At 35.7% G+C, this 20,868-nt stretch overlaps 1 protein-coding gene across 2 annotated transcripts in view; it reads left to right on the plus strand.

Annotated features, from left to right (window-relative positions):
- The window catches only part of DPH6 (diphthamine biosynthesis 6), a 183,722-nt gene that overhangs the window by 15,599 nt on the left and 147,255 nt on the right, over positions 1-20,868 (plus strand). For both annotated transcript variants that reach the window (XM_060619007.3, XM_060619006.3), the window contains exon 3: positions 3,989-4,182. In XM_060619007.3, the coding sequence (XP_060474990.2) occupies positions 3,989-4,182 (194 nt within the window). The remainder of the gene's footprint in view (positions 1-3,988; positions 4,183-20,868) is intronic.

The raw sequence follows: 20,868 nt of genomic DNA on the forward strand, positions 1-20,868 counted from the left end.
TATGTCATCTTTTTTGATTGACGCTTTTATCATTATATAATGCCCTTTATCTTTTGTTATAGTCTTTGTTTTAAAGTATAACAGTACCACTTTTCTTTTTCCATTTGCATGGAGTATCTTTTCTATTCCTTCACTTTTATTCTGTGTGTGTCCTTAGAGCTAAAGTGAATCTCTTTTAGGCAACATATAGTTGAGTCTTGTGTTTGTTTGTTTGTTTAATCCATTTAGCCACTCTTTGTCTTTTGTTTGGAGAATTTGGTCCATTTACACTGAAATTAATTATTGACAGGTATATTACTTATTGCCATTTGTTAAGTTTCCTATCTTTTTTGTAATTTCTTTCTGTTCCTTTCTTCTTTTCTTGCTGTCTTCCCTTGTGGTTTAATGCCTTTTTTTTTTTTTTTTTGATGTTGGATTTAGATTCCTTTCTCATTATCTTTTGTGTATCTATTATAGGTTTTTGGTTGTTGGTTGCTGTGAGGTTTATATATACATAACATTTCATATATAGCAGTCTGTTTTAAATAGATAGCAACTTTAATTTGAATGCATTTTAAAAGCTACATTCCCTCCCCCACACTGTATGTGTTAAAAGTTTTTTCTTTTTTTGTTTTTAAGAGAGAGAGGGGGAGAGAGAGTGTGTGAATGGAGGAGGGGCAGAGAGAGAGAATCCCAAACAGGCTTTACATTGTCAGCGTGGAGTCAGGGCTCGAACCTATGAACAGAGAGATCATGACCTGAGCCAAAACCAAGTCAGGTTTCAGCTTAAGTTTCAGCTTAATCGACTGAGCCACCCAGGCACCTCATTATGTTTTTAATATTATATTATACATTTTTAGTTTTGTATATCCCCTAATTATAATTATAGTAAATTTTTCTACTTTTGTCCTTTAACCTATAAACTGATTTTATAAGTGGTTAATTCACTACCTTTACTATATATTTCCTTTAACCCATTAGGTTTTTACTTTCATATGTTTTCTAGTTATTAGACATATGCTTTTTTTTTTTTACAGCCTAGAGAAATCCCTTTGAAATTTCTTGTAAGGCCAGTTTAGTGGTGATAAACTCCCTAAGGTTTTCTTTTCTGAAAAATATTTTATTTCTTTTTCAATTCTGAATGATAATTTTGCTGGGTAGATTTTTATTGGCTGGAAGTTTTTTTCTTTTCAGCACTTTGAGTATATTATGATACTCCCTCTGGTCCTCAAAGTTTCTGCTGAAAAATCAGCTGATAGTCTTATGGGGGGGGGGGTTCCCTTGTATGTAACTATTAGTTTTTTTCTTGCTGCTTTTAATATTCTCTATCTTTAGCTTTTGATATTTTAATTATAATGGGTCTTGCTATGGATCTCTCTGGATTCATCTTATTTGTAATTCTCTTTGCTTTCTGGACCTGTATGTCTGTTTCCTCAGGTTAGGGACGTTTTTAGCTATTATTTCGTCAGTAAGTTTTCTACCTCTTTTTCTCTTTCTCTTCTCCTTCCAAGACCCCAATAATGTGAATGCTATTATTCTTGATCTTGTCTCCTAGGTCACTTTAGCTATCTTCACTTAATTTTTGTTTCTTTTTTGATCTGATCTTTCTGGGTGAGTTCCATTGCTTTGTCTGCCAGCTCACTAATCCTTTTTCTGCTTCATTTAGTCTGCTATTGAATCCTGCAGTGACTTTTTCAATTCAGTTATTGTATTTTTCAGCTGTGTGACTTCTGTTTGTTACTTTCTTATATTTTCTGCCTCATTGTTGAAGTTCTCACTGTGCTCATCCATTCTTCTCTTGAATTCAGTGAACATCTTTGTGAATACTACTTTGAACTCTTTATCAGTTAAATTATTTAACTCTATTTCTGTAAGGTGTTTTCTGAGGTTTTGTCTTATTCTTTCATTTGGAACATATTCCTCTGTTTCCTCATTTTGCTTTACTCTCTGTGTTTGTTTCTATATATTAAATGAAACCGCTGTCTCTTCCAGTCTTGATGGGAGTGGCCTTCCGTAGATGAACCTTGTTGTTCAACCTTGCTTTAGTTCCTGGTTGTCTCTTGAACTTTTGTGATTGCGTAAGTAGACTGATTTATTCTTGTTAGGTCCCCAGTGTTGAAGGTGTTCCAAGACCTATCAGTGTTACAAAGGGAGTGATCTCAGTTAAGAACTAGTTTCAGGTGGATTGAAAGCCAGATCCTCAGGCAGCAGTTTTTAAAGAATGCAAATATATACATTTCGGTGGGACCACAAGTATAAACTCTGCTGTTAAACTTTGAGATTTGATGAAAGTGTCCTTTGGGCATGAGTTACAAAAAACTGGGCTTCTTTCTGAGAGGTATCAGTGAGCTGTAACAAGGCCAAGGGAGGGTTCAAAGATGTAACTCCTTGCCTGTGGTTCCTGAGGGCACCTCTGTAATCTTTAGGTATGTGACTAACATGAAGCCTGTCCCTCAGGTTGAAGCTCCAGGACAAGCATATGGGCCTTTTGCAAAGCAGATGGGAGGAGTTTCAGTCTGCTGTCTGTTCAGTGCTGTAGGTGTGGTAGCCTCCATAGAGCTAGTCCTGTGGGGCTTAGAAACAGAAGCCCCTCTGGCTACTAGGTTCAAGTGATGGAGGAGTGTCTGTTGTGTGGACTGTGCTTGGTGGCCAACTTGAGTGAGGCTGCAGGAGAGCACTGAGGGTGATGTCCATGGTTTTAGTGATGCAGGGGAAGAGTGCTGGGTGCAGAACATACCCATGGCTTTAGCAAGGTATGGGAGGAGCACTGGGGTGGGACATGCCTACAGATTTAGCAATGCAGGAAAAGAGTGCTAGAGGTGGGGCTCACCTGTGGATTTAGCAAGGAAAGAGTGCTGAGGGTAGGGCATGCCTATAACTTTTGCCACGTGGGGGAAAAGTATTGGAGGTGAGGCACCTGCACTTGTCACCAGCGCTAGCAATGTGGAAAGAAGGAGAGGGAAAATGTTGTTTACCAGCACTTCCATCTCCAAAAAAAGTCCCAACTTGCCCCTGCCCCTTCAGCAGACAATTATATATTAGCAAATAAATCTTCACGTATGACCCAGTCATCTCTCAAACTGCTGTCTTTGTGCTGGGTCCTGGGAGGAGTGAGTCTATGCACAAGCTCCTGAAAAGGAATATCTCAAATCTCCACAGTCCCTTAGACCCCCTGGGTGTGTGCCCCATTGGTTTTCAAAGCCAGATGTTTTAGGGTCCTTGTCTTTCAAGTGCAGGTTTTACAGTTTTGGGGTGTCCGGTGTGGGGCACAAACCCCTCCCTCCTCAGGGAGAGGTTTCAGTATTGTGAGATCCCTTTCTGTTGTGGGTCACTGCTGGGGTTTTGGGCAAGATTGAGTCTCTGCTTTTGTCACACATTTTGATGTGGGCCTTTTATTCCTTGTTGTGGAAGGAGCTATTCAGCTAGAATTCAGTGGGAATTATGCCATATGTAGCTGTAGTTTTGGTATTTCTGTGGAAGGAGGTAAGTTCAGGGTCTTTTGCAGCTATCTTGGACTGCTGTTTAATTTATATATTTTTGTATGTCTTGTTGAAGTACTGAATATAAAATATATCAAGAGCATGTAATTTATTTTTACAAATATTTGTCACTTGTTAGCCAAGTAGCTACTTAGTTAAGGAAGGTTTTTTCCTACAACTCCAGATGACTTTGTAAATAACCTTGAATGATTTGAAAAACATTTATGTAATAAAATCTTTAATTGAATAAACTAATCAAAATTTATTGGCTATATTACTCTTCTCTTTAAACATTTATTGTATATAGTTTTAAAAATTTATATGTATCTGTAATTAGTAGTAGAGATGACTAGAGCTGATGTGAACTGGATGCAACTGTGGACAAATGTGCCACTCTTCCACTTTATTTCACTTCGTTAATGCAGAGAGATATACTGTAGTAAGTCTCCAAGCAGTAACCCAGATGGACTTTCAAATCCACTTTCTTTTTCACTCGGTTTTACTGATTATTTCCACTTTCAATGTTGCAGTGGGGTCAGATGAACTGGATAGCTACATGTATCAGACAGTGGGTCATCACGCCGTCGATCTGTATGCAGAAGCGATGGCTCTTCCTCTCTACCGCCGTACCATAAGAGGAAGGAGTGTGGATACGGGACGAGTGTATACCGAACGTGAAGGTGATGAGGTTGAAGATCTCTATGAGCTTTTGAAACTTGTTAAGGTATGCACAGGAACCAATTACATTAACTGAATAATGTAGTAATAATTAACAACTGTTAGTAACCCAGCTATTCTTTGACAAGATATTTAGTCTTTTTGGATAGAAAAGAAAACTTACTATACCTTTATTTTAAATACTATTTAAAAATAAAACTTTTGGTATAGTTTGGCATTCATGGTTGTCAAATGTCTTTAATTAAGTTTTTCCTTAGGATTTTGGAGCTGATGACCTTTTAATCATTTTTATTTTTTAACAAATACTTATTGAATGCTACTATGTGCACGGTATATAGTTCTAGGCACTGGGGATAGTGCAATGAAGAGATCAGACAAAGCCCTGTTGTGTTGGAGCTTACTTTGCAGTGGGAGTAGACAGATAATAGACAAACAAGCAAATCATATGCTTGGTGCTGAAGAGTACTATGAAGACGAAGGAAACAGAGTGGTAAGGAGTGATGAGGGGGTGCTCAAGCAAGACCTTTCTAGTATGGTGAAATTTAAATAGACCTAAAAGACTGAACCTTGCTTAAATCTAGTAAGAGAGATACGAATTAAATTCTTAAGTCCCTGTACATAAGAGTTTGGCAGCCATTTTGCATTCACTGTTAATTTTTCTAAATAGGAAATTTAGGAGAGAAAATGTGGGCCTTATAAATGTAGTAGAAACTTATTCACTAAGTGTTAATTAATGGAGATTACTTTATACTAAGCCATTATCTTTTCATTCGCATTGATAGTTAACTATTTGAATACATTCTGTATTCTTAATATGAATTTTTTTAATCAGCTGTAGTCAATTCATACAAGGCATATCTAATGAAATAGAGAATGTAAGCTGATATTTCCTGCTTGTCTTAGCGTATTGTCACAAAGGGAAGGAAGATTTCTGTCCCTTCTATCAAGAAACATTGCATTTCATTTTCTCATTTTTCACAGAACGTTCAGCTTCTGAGAAGTTATATTATGAACCAGTATCATGAAAATTTGTTACTTCAGTGTTATATTTTAAATTTGATGCTGATCAAAGCTTAATATCAATTAAGGATTTTGATTCAGAAAAAATACATGAAGCACTTAACTTCTTTTAAAGTTTGCTTGAATTAAGTATTTCTTATTTTGTATGTCAGATATTTTCATTTGTATTTACCTTTAGAAAAGAAACTGATAGGGAAAACACTTGGAATAATGCTGTAATTTATTGTTTAGTTATGCATAGCATAAGAAGTAGATATTTTTCAAAGGAAATTACAAGGACCTCATTTCTTTCCTCTGGGAAGATACATACTAATAACAACTATTTTGATTATCAAACAAGGGGGAAAGGCATAAAAGTTCCACTTTTAATTGTCTTTCTGTACAAATAAGATCTTGAAACTGCTCACTTTCAAGTGTGAAATATTGAGTGCAAATTCTGCATTTTTAATTTTTTTTTTAACGTTTATTTATTTTTGAGACAGGGAGAGACAGAGCATGAACAGGGGAGGGTCAGAGAGAGGGAGACACAGAATCTGAAGCAGGCTCCAGGCTCTGAGCCGTCAGCACAGAGCCTGACGCGGGGCCAGAACTCATGGACCGTGAGATCATGACCTGAGCAGAAGTCGGCTGCTTAACCGACTGAGCCACCCAGGCGCCCCTGCATTTTTAAAATTTCTTTTTTAAGGTACAGAGAAATTGGGTATTAAGTTTTTAGCATAAACAAGTTTTACAAAATGGTGGGACTCACACCAGAAGTAATTGGATTGCCTAAAAATCACTGATAACTGATAACTTTGGGGAAGCTATGTGATAATAACAGCCTTCCAAGAAAGGGAAAGATAATAAATTACTGATCAATTTAATTAAAAATGGGCAGATTAGTAGTAATTAAGAAGAAATTTCCCTTTTGATCCATGCTGTCTTTGGAGAAATGGATGCTTTGTCATTATCTTTATAGTAACCGTCAGTTATGACATAAATTAATGCTAATGTTAAATCTTGACAACTGCTTTGGAAGTTCGTACATGATAATTATAACTATAGTTGAAAGAGATGTTATCAAGTTGTCGGGGACGAAATAGTTCCTTCTCTTTCTGTATAGAAATATTAATTTTACTATAGGATATTTTAAGGACATAAATATTAGAAATATATTGCTTTTATGGAAGAGATTGTATAGCTAGGCTTTTATAGTTAAATCCATTTGTGAAACACTGGTGTAAAAATTCCAATAGAGGTCTTACATATTCTAATGAATAATTGAGTAATTATGGGAAAAAACGGATCTAGAAGAGCTATAATTCTTCAGGTTAGTGTTCACTCATTCTAAGAAAAAGATGGGATTGCATTTCTTAATCCTTTGAATATTAATGGAGCATTGGAAGCATTTAGATTCATTTTCATTTTAAGCATTTATTTATAACAGGTTGCAGTTTTGTGACTTTCCCATGTAAGTCAATCTTTTGTTTTGTAGCTCTTTTTTTACCTCAAAATATTAAAGCTAATTTTTGAGTAGGAGTTGTTTCTTTTTGCAAAGTGCTTAACTAACTGCTGAAAAGAAGTAGCAACGACTTGGGAGAAATGACAGAGTAAGTTTCCTACTTTGTAGAAGTTATGAAAACCAATATAAATGTAATAAGCTTTTATATCTCATAGATTACTGGGTGATTATGACAGGTAGATAACATATGTATATCTCAAGCTGTTTACAAGATAACCTGATTTTCACATAACTAGCCTTTTTTTTATTCTTTAGAATTTTGTTAGTATTAAAACGTCACCTTGGTTTTCACCTGGATTAATTTGGTATATATATTTTTTGGTATATAAATATTTTTGGTATATATATTAATTTGGTATATAGATAACCTATATTATTTCCTGGAAATATAGTGATTTTTAAATTCTGTGGGTTTTCTTTGTAAGTCACGTAAGAAATGTAATAGGGGCGCCTGGGTGGCTCAGTCGGTCGAGCGTCTGACTTCGGCTCAGGTCATGATCTCACACTCCATGAGTTCGAGCCCCACGGCCAGCTCTGTGCCGACCTCTCAGAGCCTAGAGCCTGTTTTGGATTCTGTGTCTCCCTTTCTCTCTCTGACCCTCCCCTGTTCATGCTCTGTCTCTGTCTCAAAAAAAATAAAGAAACGTTAAAAAAAATTTAAAAAAAAGAAATGTAATAGTTACTGAAGGATATGTGTAAACACCATATCCCTATAAAGAGTATATTTAAGGATTAACTTATTCTTTCTCTCTCTAGTGGTTTGGAGCCACTTCTTACTGTTTCTGATATCTTCCTCTGTCTTGGCTATTCCTTCTTTTTAGTCCATCTTTAAGAAACTTCCGTAAGGAAGGTACTTTCAAATCCATACATTTTGAAAATGTTCCTATTCTGCCCTCACATTTGATGGATACATTGGATGAATTGAAAATTTTAGATTGAAAAGTAATTTTTCCTCAAACCATTCAAGGCATTGCTCCATGGTTCACTAGCATTTTGCTGATGAAAAATTTGATGCTGATGTGATTTTTGTTCTTTTTAGCTGACTTATTTTTCCTCTCTGTTAACTTTTATGATTGTGTCTTTATGGTTGGTGTACTGAAATGTCACAACAATGCATTGGATATTGAAGGTTGCTTTTCCTGCATCCGTTCTGCAGCTTCCTATTGAGTAGCAGCATATCTCTGTCCTCTTTCTCTTAATGATGGTTCAGGGATGGTATTAATCCAGGTGAAAGCCAGTCACAACATGGCATTCTCCTGACTATAGTGATTGCATCAGGGATGGTTTTGTTAACTTATATGTACCCAATAGAAGGAATGAAGCCTAGGATGATGGATGGTTGGCAGGAGATAAACACTTTCTCCAGTAGAGAAGGATGTGTGGATGTAAGACCTAGAGTTGCTATGGCTTTTTGTTTTGTATGGAAAAAACATACAAATGTCAGATCTGACACACACACAAAAATAGCAGAGCCAACGGAAGTGTAGCTTGAGGATGGCTCTGAGAAATGCTCTTCCTTTGTTTGATAATTGGCTCCCTTGGTTTTCTCTATTCCCTTTTTGTGGTATTCTCACTGATCGGACGTTAGACCTCCTAGTTTGAATCTTCATCTCTCTTTTCTCACATTATTTTGTATCTTTCTATCTTTTTGTTGTACATGATGTGAGATTTCCTTTTTAAATGCCCTCCTTTCTTAACAGTTGTATTTTTGGTGATCAATAACTTCACTTGTTGGTTGTTTCTTTTTTATAACAATTTATTTCTCCTTCTATAGATGTAACATTCTTATATCCCTCTTAAAATACAAACTAGTGATTTTAAGCATTGTTTCCTAAAATATTAATGTTTCCTTTAGGGTCTTTTTTCTCCTATTTCCTTCCCTTTCATGTTGTAGTCTTTTCTTAAATGTGTTGGTTGCTTATTCATATCTGAGAATTAGGCAGGAGCAAAGCTGACTGTGAACATTTTTGACTTTAGAGTTTTTCCAGCCCCATATCTCATACTTGTTACACCTGGAGTTCAGGATAATGTAGCCTAATTTGTTCTCTTCCTTGGTTTTCTTCTCTGCTACGCAAATAGTAGGTTACAGCTTCTGCTGCTGACGTATCAGCCGTTGTTCCATCTTCATCTGTTGACTCAGGAAATGTACTGAAATCCTTTGATGTTTACCCCTGCCTGCCCCACATTTTGTTTTCTAGATGTTATATCTTTGTTGTCATTTTAATGGACTCTCTTTAGCCAGAAATCTGTGTTAATTTTTTTTCTAATGGGATTCATTTAATATTCTTCCTTAAGCTGCATATTCAGTCTTCCTCTTCTAATCCTTGCTACTTTTCTTCTCTCATATTTGTTTTCTCACTTTATCTTGGTGTTGATGACCTTAAATTCCTTAATGGAAACTTGTATTATAATTTGAATATAATAATAAATGAATAACTGCTGTTTGTTTTTTAAACCAAATATTTACTGTTGATAAAGGTTTGTAAATAAGTGGCTGATTTTTTAAACTAGATTTTAACTTTATATTTTTAGAAACATCAATTGCCACTTTACTCTTTGTGTTGGTTAGATTTATTTTGATTATAAGTCATATTCAAACTGTTTTAAAGAAAAAGAATTTTGGGTTTTTTTTACATATTATATATTCTTTTCCTTGTTAATTTTTAAAAATTTTAATTTCATATAGTTAACTTATAGTGTTGTATTAGTTTTAGGTGTACAGTATAGTGATTCAACAATTCTATACATTACTCAGTGCTCACCACAACGTGTACTTTTAATTCTCTTCTATTTTACCCATCCCTCCCCCACCCACTTCCCCTCTGGTAATCACGTTTGTTTTCTATAGTTGAGAGTCTGTTTTACGGTTTGTCTCTTTTTTGCTTTGCTCATTTGTTTTGGTTTCTTAAATTCCAGATATGAGTGAAACCATATGGTATTTGTCTTTCTCTGACTTATTTCACTTAGCATTATCCTCTCTAGATCCACCATGTTATTGCAAATGGCAAGATTTCATTCTTTCTTATGGCTGAATAATATTCCATTGTTTATATATAACCTATAGTATATACATATAATTATTAATATATAATAATATATATAAACTATAATCACATTTATATGTGTATATATATATCACATCTTCTTTATCCATTCATCTATTGGTGGACAGTTGAGCTGCTTCCCTAATTTGACTATTGTAAATAATGCTACAATAAACATAGGGGTGCAATATATCTTTTTGAATTAGTGTTTTTGTATTCTCTGTGTAAATATCCTCTAGTGGGATTACTTGATCATATGGTAGTTCCATTTTTAACTTTTTGAGGGACGCCCCTACTGTGTTCCACAGTGGCTGTACCAGTGTGCATTTCCACCAACAATGCATGAGAGTTCCTTTAAGAAAAAGATAATTTATTGACAATAACCTAAAGATAAGTTTGGCTTCAAGTAGACTAAGTACAAGACACAAATTATATAATCAATAACTTTTCCCCCCTGTTTCCATCTCTTGCCTCTATTTTCTATTGATTCCATTCTCTGACTAGACTCTTATATTCAGAAAATGGCTCCTGGTTACATTTTTTCTGGTTCAAATCTAGTAGGAAAAGCTTCAGTCTTTTTAAATAACTCAAAGGAAAATGTAGTTATCCAGTTATATTTCATTGCCACTCAGTGGCCTGACTTGTATCATCTATGAACCAGTCATTGTTGATGATTTTATTTGACTGGATAGGTCTAGATCATATGCCATTCCTAGAGCAACAGATAGAGTCATGATTACTAGAACTACATTTTACTATGGTTCTGTGGGAAGAACAGAACCCATTGGGGGGAAAAGTGGATATCCAAATACAAAGCAAGCTGTTGCTGGTAGAAGTGTGAACTGTGTCAGGGAGGTAAAAAAGCAGCAGGTTTCCTGAAAATAAATAGGTTTCAATTGCTTACAAACTTAGGAACCATCCTAAATGGCTCTTCTTTCAGTATGTCCCTCCCTCCTCTCCTCCATCTCTTCTTCCCTCCCTCCTTCTGTCTTATCCTTTTTCAAACCTAGTTGACCATTGGAACCACAACAGTGAGTCTATACTCTGGGACTTGCATTCAATTCTCATGATATCTCCACTTGAATATTCTATAGGCACGATAAATTCAACAAGTTCAAAATTTTATTCATTCTCTTCCTGCACAAGCTTGCTCCATTTCCTATATTTCTCTCTTAGTTAAAATCATCATCATCTACCCCTATCACCTAAGTCTAACCTGGGACCCACAACTAGATTTCCATTTTCTTTCAGTTTGCTCCCACACCAACCACCACTATTAGATCTCTAGGAACCTGCTATTACTTCTGTGACTTCTGATATCTGACCCTGTGATTTCATTCTCACTATTACTGAGTTTTCACCTGTACTCTGTGAGAGTCTCCTAACTCGTCAGCTTGCCTTCAATATCACCTTGTGTACCATTCAACCCTTCTACTATATTGTCCTTGGCTGTTCTGCATAACTACTTAAATAACCCACTACTAAGGCAAACTACAAGCACATTACCTTGGCAGAAAAGACTCTTTTAAGAAGAGATCCTTGCCTTCCCTTCCATTCCTACCTGTCTGATCCTGTCATTTCCATACAAGTTTCTGGGTTCAAGTTATAATGAACTAATCGGTTTTAGGAGATTGCTTTTTATATCTGAATCTTTGCCTGTACTTTTCCATATCCTTATCTCTGTTCTAAAGAACTTCTCACTTCATACACTTCTATGAAATGGGCTCTAATTTATCTGCTTCCTGTATTTTCCTTCTCTGTTTGTCTATACCTCTACTGTTTTCCTCAGGACATTAGTAGGATTATTTATGTGACTGTTTCTTGCTAGATTGTGAGACCCTCAAAGACATACTCGGTACTCTTCATTTTTACATATCTAGTGTACAGCAGTATTTCTGGCATATGGATGCCTTTTAAAGGATGACTGAACAAATTAGTCCAAAGCTTAACAAATTATATTTTATATCACAATGTGTCTAATTCAGGGGAGCCACAACATTGTTATAAAATAGGATGTAATGCCATTGGTAAATTCATTTTGTTTTTGTTTTTCCACTTAGAAGCTTAAATGGAATAGGCATAATTGTGAAACTTTTCAAAATAAGATATCCTATCAGATTTGGCACTATAACCCACTAAGTATACCAAGAATAGTTTCCAGCTGCAGAGTACTTTATAAAAATGCTGAGCAGACACTTTTTCAAATTATTTTTGGTGTCTGCATGTTAGAAAACATGCTTATGGTGGAAAATTGCTCTGTGGATCTTTTTTCACTCTGAATATTAGGGAAAAAAACCCTTGGTGGTTGGGTGGCTTGAGGCAAATCCAAAAGGTTTGGAGTGGGAGGAACATATAAGAGGCCCTTAAGATTTGCAGGGAGGACCCAGACATAATGCTAATTAAACAGGCACATAGCCCTGTACAGATTGCTCCTGGCTCTTCAGCATTGCACAGCTTGCCTCAAACCCTGTCAGTTCCCGATTTTGGACATTAAACCTGGTCCCTTGGCACAAGAAATGCTTTGCTAGTATTGATTCTGGACCCTAAACAGAAGAGTTGGAATCAGCACAGACAAGTGTCATTTTGACTCCCAGGTGTGACTTCATTGAGGCTGTGTTATTGCTGGCCCTTCAGACAGTAAAGTCATGCATGCATGAGAAAGCACATGATGGAAGATCTGTCTGGAAGTAAAATGTTGGATTATACTTGTCAATTATTACAGTTTGTAAACTTATCGCAGGTCTAGAGTCTTCATCTGTAGATTCCCCCTAAAGCTTAGAAAATGTGACTCCCTCATTTTAGCAAAATGATTATTCTGTCTCCTAACCTTGAACTTTCTCCTCTTGGTATCACTGATTGTGTGTGTATATTAAACATGCACAGGGGCGCCTGGGTGGCGCAGTCGGTTAAGCGTCCGACTTCAGCCAGGTCACGATCTCGCGGTCCGTGAGTTCGAGCCCCGCGTCAGGCTCTGGGCTGATGGCTCGGAGCCTGGAGCCTGCTTCCGATTCTGTGTCTCCCTCTCTCTGACCCTCCCCTGTTCATGCTCTGTCTCTCTCTGTCCCACAAATAAATAAAAAAACGTTGAAAAAAAAAAAAAAATTAAACATGCACATATATACTCTTTCAATTTATTTTTTGCCTGGTTCAGTGCCTCTCTATAAATTTACTAATTGACTTTCCTTATGTTCCTTTCTTCTGCAAAATATAGATTTCTATCTTAACTCTATGTATTTTAAAGTGTGTTGGGTATGTCTGACTTATCTTTCAAGTCTCTGGTGTCTGGGTCCTATTGAATTTTTCGTCTTTTTTCCTGTCTATGCTACCATTTATTTTTTAAGAAACCTTTTGCAGATGTCTGCTTAGGAATTGTGTTGTCTAAGACAACACAATGTATGTTTCTATCCTACAGTCCTTTACTTCAACTCTAGACCTGTATTTTACCTTGTCTTTGTTATATTCTCTATTAAATGACTAAGAACATATTACTAAAATTTACAAGTATAAATTACTTTATTCATTTGTTGTTATCCTTCCATTTTTTCATAGCACAGGACTTTATTGGTAGTGACACAATGGTATGATAGATCTTAAACTGATATTTTTACATTGACTTTCCCTTTTAAATTGGGAACTTGTTCATCCAGATAATTTGTGGTGCTTATATCATAAAATAGCCATAAAAAGCAAAGATGATATCAATAAATAGAGTTTTTAAATTATTAGTATTGGTAAGAGATGATTCAGTAGAGACTTGTTCTGCGACATGCTGATGTGAGAAAAAAGTTGAGTGAATAAAAAGGATGAATTAATCAACCTTGACTTTTCCTGCTATCTTTAACCTGATACTACTGCACTTTATAGACTCCTCTATGTTTTTCTTTCTGCAAACATTAATTGGATGCTTATAATGTACCAGTAGTGTAAAGAGATGTTCAAGACAGTCTCAGCCTTCAGAGAACCTGGAGAGACAAGGTAGAGTTGCCATTGGAGTATGCAATTAAAGTGCTATGGGAATTGAGAGGAGAAAAAAAATCTCATGTAGGAGCATCAAGAGGGTCTTATGGGGGAAATTACATTTGATATCCTTGTACGTTGTTTGGGTTTGACAAAGGCAGGCATGAGCAAATGTCTAAGAGAAAGTTGCAAATTAGGGGCAGAGCTTATCCAAACTCACAGAAGCAGGAAATCATGAGATACATGAGGGAAGTAGCAAGAAGTTCAATTTGGCTAGAGCTCGGAGTTTAAGGAGTAGTGGAAAATAAGTCTACAAAGGTTGATTGAAATAAAAAAGGAGTGTCTTAAATTTTAGGCAGGATTGTGTAGGCAAGCCCCTAAGTTGGTATTTTCCAACTGAGTTTAATGTGTCACAACCTTTTTTTCTTTAAATGAAAGAGACTGGAATAAAATAGAAAATATCAAAATGCATTGTACATAGTAAGGTTAATTATATTTTGTGAAATGTGCATTCACATATGTGAATATAAATGAGTGTTATGTGAGTATAAATGTATGTTATGTATATTCTACACTGTTAAACAAATTGTTATAGTTAAACAAATTTGAAAGCCACTACTCTGAAGGATTTTGCAAATGGAATGACATAGAATTGTACAGTTGAAGGGAACTTCAAGGACATTAAGTTGAACCACTATAATGATGCGAGAAATGGATTAGAGAAGTGGAATTCTGGAGATGAGGAGCTCAAACTGAAAACTGAGATACTGGGCTAGATGAAAGTTTCTGAGGACCTGAACTGGGGGAATAGCAGTGTGAAAGGGGAAGAACGGACATTGTAGGTGGATTGATAGGGCTTGACGGCGGCTTAAATAAAAACATGTTTAAATAAAAAGTGACAAGGAGTCTACATGAAGTACTTCATAAACTAACAGTTCCATGTCTAATTAATTCAGCTTTCACTGGGCAGTGTTTCTAAGCAAAGTGAATTACAATAGCTATGTATTACAAATATTGTGACACTAAATTTTACAGCACCCTGTCTTTGTCATCTGTTTAATCTGGTGTAGGATGGTATAGGAGATGCTTCATTCAAGCTGGCTTCATTTAATCAAGATTAACTCTTTTTTTTTTTTTTTTTATAAATCAAGATTAACTCTTAATAAATCTTAGTCTTACTACAGGTGTTGGTGAGGATGTGGAGAAAAAGGAACTCTCTTGTACTGTTCTTAGGAACAGCCAAGAACACTCTGGAAAGCAGTGTGAAGGTTCCTGAAAAAGTTAAATTAGAAATACCATATGATCCAGCAATTGCACTACTGGGTATTTACCCAAAGAATACAAATACACAAACTCAAAAGGATACATGCATCACTGTGTTTATAGCAACGTTATTTACAATAGCCAAGTTGTAGAAGCAACCCAGTTATCTGTTGATTGATGAATGGATAAAGAAGAGGTGGTATATACAATGGCATGTTATTCAGCCATAAAAAAGAATGAAATCTTGCCATTTGCAACAACATGAGTGGACCTAGAAAGTTTAATGCTAAGTGAAATAAGCCAGTCAGAGAAAGACAAATACCGTATGATTTCACTAATATGTGAAATTTAAGAAACAAAACAAATGAGCAAAGAGAAAAAGAGAGAGAGAGAGAGAGTGAGAGAGGGACAAACCAAGAAAGAGACTCTTAACCATAGAGAACAAACTGATGGTTACCAGAGGGGATGTGGGGGATGGGTAAAATAGGTGATGGAGATTGAGGAGTGCACTTGTGATGAGCACTGACTGATTAAAATAAAAACTTAAATAAATAAATACATAAATGTTAGTCTTGATGGTGCTTTTAACTGAATGTTTAACATTTTTTTCATATTGTTATATGTGGTACATACCAACTAAAAAATTTGTTTCCCTATTTCTTAACTCTAAATAAAGTCACCTAGTGTGAATTCCCAGAAGGAAGCAAAAAGTACTATATTAATGAGCTTAACATAATAATCTGTGTAAGTGGGATTTAATTTTATAGTAATTGAATTAAAAACTTATTTACTGGTGATCATGTAAAATATTGTCTTTTCTTCAGCTTTATTCATATAGTTGACATAACATTGTATAAGTTTGAGGTGTACAATGTTTTCACGTGATACATTTATATATTGCAAAATGATATCACCCTAGCATTAGCTAACACATCCATTCCATCACTTATTTACCGTATTTTGTTTTGTTTTTTTTTGTAGTGAGAATATTTAAGATCTATCTTTTTAGCAACTTTCAAGTGTAATACAGTATTATTAACTATAATCGCTATGCTGTACCTTAGACCCCCAGAATTTATTAATCTTATAATTGGAAATTTGTACCCTTTGATCAACATCTTCCCACTTAGCCCACCCCAGCCCTTGGTGACCACAATTCTACTCCCCATTTCTCTGGGTCCGGAGGTTTTTAGATTCCACATGTGTCTGTCTCTGGCTTATTTCGCTTAGTATATAATGAGATATATGTGTACTACATGTCTTCATCCATTTATCTGTTGATGGGTTGGATTGTTTCCATATCTTGGCTGTTGTGAATAATACAGCAGTGGACACTGGGGGTGCAGGTTATCTCTTTGAGATCCTGTTTTCATTTCCTTTGAATATATACTCAGAAGTGGGATTGCTGGGTCATACGGTAGTTCTATTTTCTTTTTCTTTTTCTTTTTCTTTTGAAGAACCTCCATACTGTTTTCCATAGCAGCGGTATCAATTTACATTCCTACCACCAGTGCCCAAGTATTCCCTTTTCTCCACACCCTCACCAGCACTTGTTATCTGTTACCTTTTTGATAACAGCCTTTTTAACAGATGTGAGTGGTATCTCATTGTGGGTTTTGATTTGCATTGCTCTGATGATTAATGATGTTGTGCACCTTTTCTTGTACTGTTGGCCATTTGGATGTCTTCTTTGGAAAGATACCTATTCAGTCCCACTGCACATTTTTAAATTGGATTACTTGTGGGGCTTTTGTTGTTGTTGCTGGTTTTTTTTGTTTGTTTGCTGTTGAATTGTATAAATTCTTTATGTATTTTGAGTATTAACCTTTTATCAGATACATGATTTTGCAAATATCTTATTCTGTAGGTTGTCTTTTCCTTTTGTTGATTGTTCCTCTATGCAGAAGCTTTTTAGCTTGATGTAGTCCCACTTACTTACAAAATACAAAGTCTTAATAGATTCTGTAGGCTTTTCGGCATCATGTTAGATTGAACCTGGCTTCAGACCTGTAAATTAATTGACACCTTAGATATTTCACTTATGGTTTTCCTCCAGTCTCTCCTTTTATAATTTATCCTACAAACTCCTGCCGGGTTAGTCTTTCTAAAGTGTTGATCCAATCACATTCCTCTCTTCATCAAAAATCCTTGTTGCTCACCATTGATCTGTCAGGTGCTCTGCAATATGGCTTAAGCTTATCTTTCATCATTTCCCAGTATTCCCCCACATGGAACCTATGTTCCATCTAAACTAGGCTATGTCAGAACTCATTTTAACCCACATAGGCCATGTCTTTCCTGTACAGTGCTGTGCTATAGTCATAAATAATCCTTCCTCTCCAGTTGCTTCTTTCACATGGCATCTCCTTTTGATATCTTCCTTCAAGTGCTCTCACTGAATGTAATATCTTTCTCTCTGGAACCTTCACATAATATTGTATTTCTCTTATAGTACTTTATCTTGATATTCAGAGCTACTAGGTGTTGTTTTGTTTTGTTTTGTTTTTTATCTTGTGGGTTTTTGTTTAAAGATGCTAAGTACCTTGAGGAGCCGGGCATTGTATTCCTTTTTTTTTTTTTAATATGAGATTTTTATACAACTCTTGAACTATGTAGACAATGTGTTCAACTGTACTTCTCTGGAATTCATTTATTGCATCTGTAAACTACGAATATATCTTTCTGTTTCTGTTTTTTTATTTATCTGTTTTGAGAATAAAGGTGAAATATACGAGAGCCTCTTTAGGTTTCTAGGAAGAAAGATGCTCTATAAACTAATCTTCTTTTGTTTTTTTGTTGTTGTTTTTCTTAGCCTGCCGACTTCATGTTAGTGCCAGGTTTTCTTTCTACTTTATTCCTTTGCTTCCAAAATAATCCAGTAAAGCTAAATAAAGTCAGTTTTTTTTTTCATTGCAAAGTTCCATTAGTATATTAATATTAAGCAGTAGCTGTAAGTTGGCATTGAGATGAGTGTAATTCCTCTTGACTTTATTAGTAAGTTAATACAGAGAAGAAAAAGAATGGTAATTGTTCATATTGTGAAAGAGGTTTTAATATGGGGAAATTTGTATTTTATATTAGATTGAATTTATCTTTCTACATTGTTGCCTATAATTTTTGGCCCTCCTGAGACTTTTTTATAGACTTTTTCATTCAGATAATTGAACCTATTCTAAGGGACATGTGGAATTAATGTTTTCTAGCTAGTTACCTACATGAATAAACTGATGCATGGGTCATTCAAAAGAAGATAAAGAAGTGAACCTGAATATGACAAAACTTGTTATCTACAGATGCTTTCTTTCCATCAGAACTTACTTTGGCATGTTCTTTTCAGATTTAACTCTATGGTTATCTTTAAAATCTAAGCAGTGTTTTCTCTACTAACTCATTTGTAAAAAGTCTCAAGCAAGGACTTCCATTTGAAAGTTACATGAGCTGACTTTAGAGAATTTAGATTTTTGAAGGAGCGTATGAAAAAATAAGATATTTTTAAAAATGGCTCTTAAATGTCCAGTGGCAATAGAAAAGGGCTATTATATACACTCCTGTTTGTGAAAGCTATTACCTCTCAATGCCAATGGAATTACATCACAGTTACTCATAACATCTCCAGTGCTGGATCATGTGATTATTTTGTGTACTTGCACACATTGAGTGCTCAATGAGCAGTTGTTAAATTAAACTTAGTGAACAAAGTTAAGCGCATCTAACCCTGATAAAGTTCATTGCTCCTTGTAGATTTTTATGAAAATACATTGACAAATAGGGGTGCCTGCGTGGCTTAGTCGGTTAAGCATCAGCTCTTGATCTCTGCTCAGGTCATGATCTCTCGGTTTGTGGCTCTGCATCAGGCTCTGCACTAACAGCATGGAACCTGCTTAAGATTTTCTCTCTCCTTCTCTCTCTGCCCCTCCCCTGCTCACTCTCTCTCTCTCTCTCTCAAAATAAATAAAAAAAATTTTTTAAATACATTGAGAGATCAGAAAAGGCAGAAATTATTTACCAGACATTTGTTTCCCTTCCTTTACAGAATTCTTTTTTACCTACTATACGATTGGTTTCAGAGCCATTGAAATGGCTCAAGGTCTATTTTAAGACCAGTTCCCTTAAAGGTTCTTTCCTACATAGTAATTTTGCTGGCAAGTGGGGAAGGCAGAGAGAATCATTATTTGATAAATAATCCATGGTCTCCCTTTGAGCTTTTCACAATTTAGCTCCGTTAATAATTTTTACTTGTCTCATAGTCATTTTTGTGGCTTACTTAACCCTCACCGAAGTTCTACTGATTTTGAGTGGTCATATAACCTGAACTTGGTCATAGAAAACTAATAAAAATCAATCCAGTGGAATTCAATGCAGATAATGTGATACTGTAAGACAAGATTTCTTAATCTAGGGGGGAGAGGTGTTTTTGAACTCTGAAATTCTGTGCAAATTTTTTGTATATGTAAATTTTTCTGGGGAGAGATTTTTATCATAGTCTCACATTGGTCTCTTCAGAAGTTTAATAACTACTGCTTTTTAAAAAATTTTTAATGTTTATTTATTTTTGAGAGACAGAGAGAGACAGAGAGTGAGCAGGGAAAGGCAGAGAGGGAGGGAGACACAGAATCCAAAGCAGGCTTCAGGCAGCACAGAACGTGATGTGGGGCTAGAACTCACAAACTGTAAGATCATGACCTGAGCTGAAGTTGGATGCTTTACTGACTGAGCCACCCAGGTGCCCATGGTAAGTACTGTTTTCATCCTCAGTTTCAGAAAGCCTTATATCCTGGGGGGTATTTATGACTACTCAACTTGGAATCAGTTGTCTTTTGACTGTGTAGCACATACTGTGCTCAGTACTTGGAGGTCAGAGGGGCTCCCTGGGTCTTATGAAGAGTGAAGAGGGAGCACCTGCGAGCCGATGAGGAGACACGTATCTCTCAAGAACGTCATTAAAATCTCAAAGAGAACAGAGTGCAAAGTGGCATCTTCAAATTTCAGGCAGGGAGTAATGGAGACCAGATGGGCAGTAGACTTGTAGACCTATACGTGGTCTGGCTGGCTCATAATAGGCCCTTGGGTTTGATGTTGAAGGAGAGAAGGATAAGGACGTAAAAGATGATTTCCTCAAGTGTAGTTTTTATTTGTTGAATTTTTGTTGTGTTTAGTTTCTTTTGAGGGAAGTTATTATGTTATGCCTTGTTTTACATATTTATTTTCATATACAGTATATCTTGCTTATTAGTTTATACCTCATGAAGGCAAGGACTATGTGTTTTTCAATTTTGGATACTCTGCAGTGCTCACCATGAGGCCTTGTCCAAGTGAGACGCTCAAAATTTTTGTTGTATATTTGCTCTAAGGATGCTGTTGAGGATTTTTACCATATCACACATTTAACTTTATGGCACTCCAAGGGTAAAATATTTCTCCGGATTTGGTCTTTGTAATAGTCTTGCCTTAACTATAACTGTTGGACAGTTTTTATTGTATGAACACTGTAAATCATGCAACTCGTTCTAGTTTTCGTTTTATATTGATTATTAGAAAGCCCACAGCCATGTGATTTTTTTTCAGTTATTTCTGTATTATAATTTAATTGATGTTGTTTATGTAGCACAATCTGCCAGGCACTGTTACACGTTGTATACATTATATTCTAATTTATCTTTATCAACCCTGGTCTACTTTCTTTATTTTGCAGATAAGTAAACTGAGATATAGAGATTTTAAGTAACTTGTCCAAGGTGACACAGGTAGAAAGTAGTAGAATATGTACTTTTAATCACTATATTCTTCTGCCTCCCACCATTACATTGTGTTATCAAGAAGATACTACCATATAACAGTACATATATAGTGCATATATAAACAAATAAGACGTGTGAATTAACTGTGAGACAGAGGGGTGGGCCTGTGGTTTGATAAGGCAAAGTGGGGTTATTGAGTCAAGGATCAA

Source organism: Panthera onca, chromosome B3, assembly GCF_046562875.1.
Source record: "Panthera onca isolate mPanOnc1 chromosome B3, mPanOnc1 haplotype 2, whole genome shotgun sequence".
Classification (NCBI taxonomy): Eukaryota; Metazoa; Chordata; class Mammalia; order Carnivora; family Felidae; genus Panthera; species Panthera onca.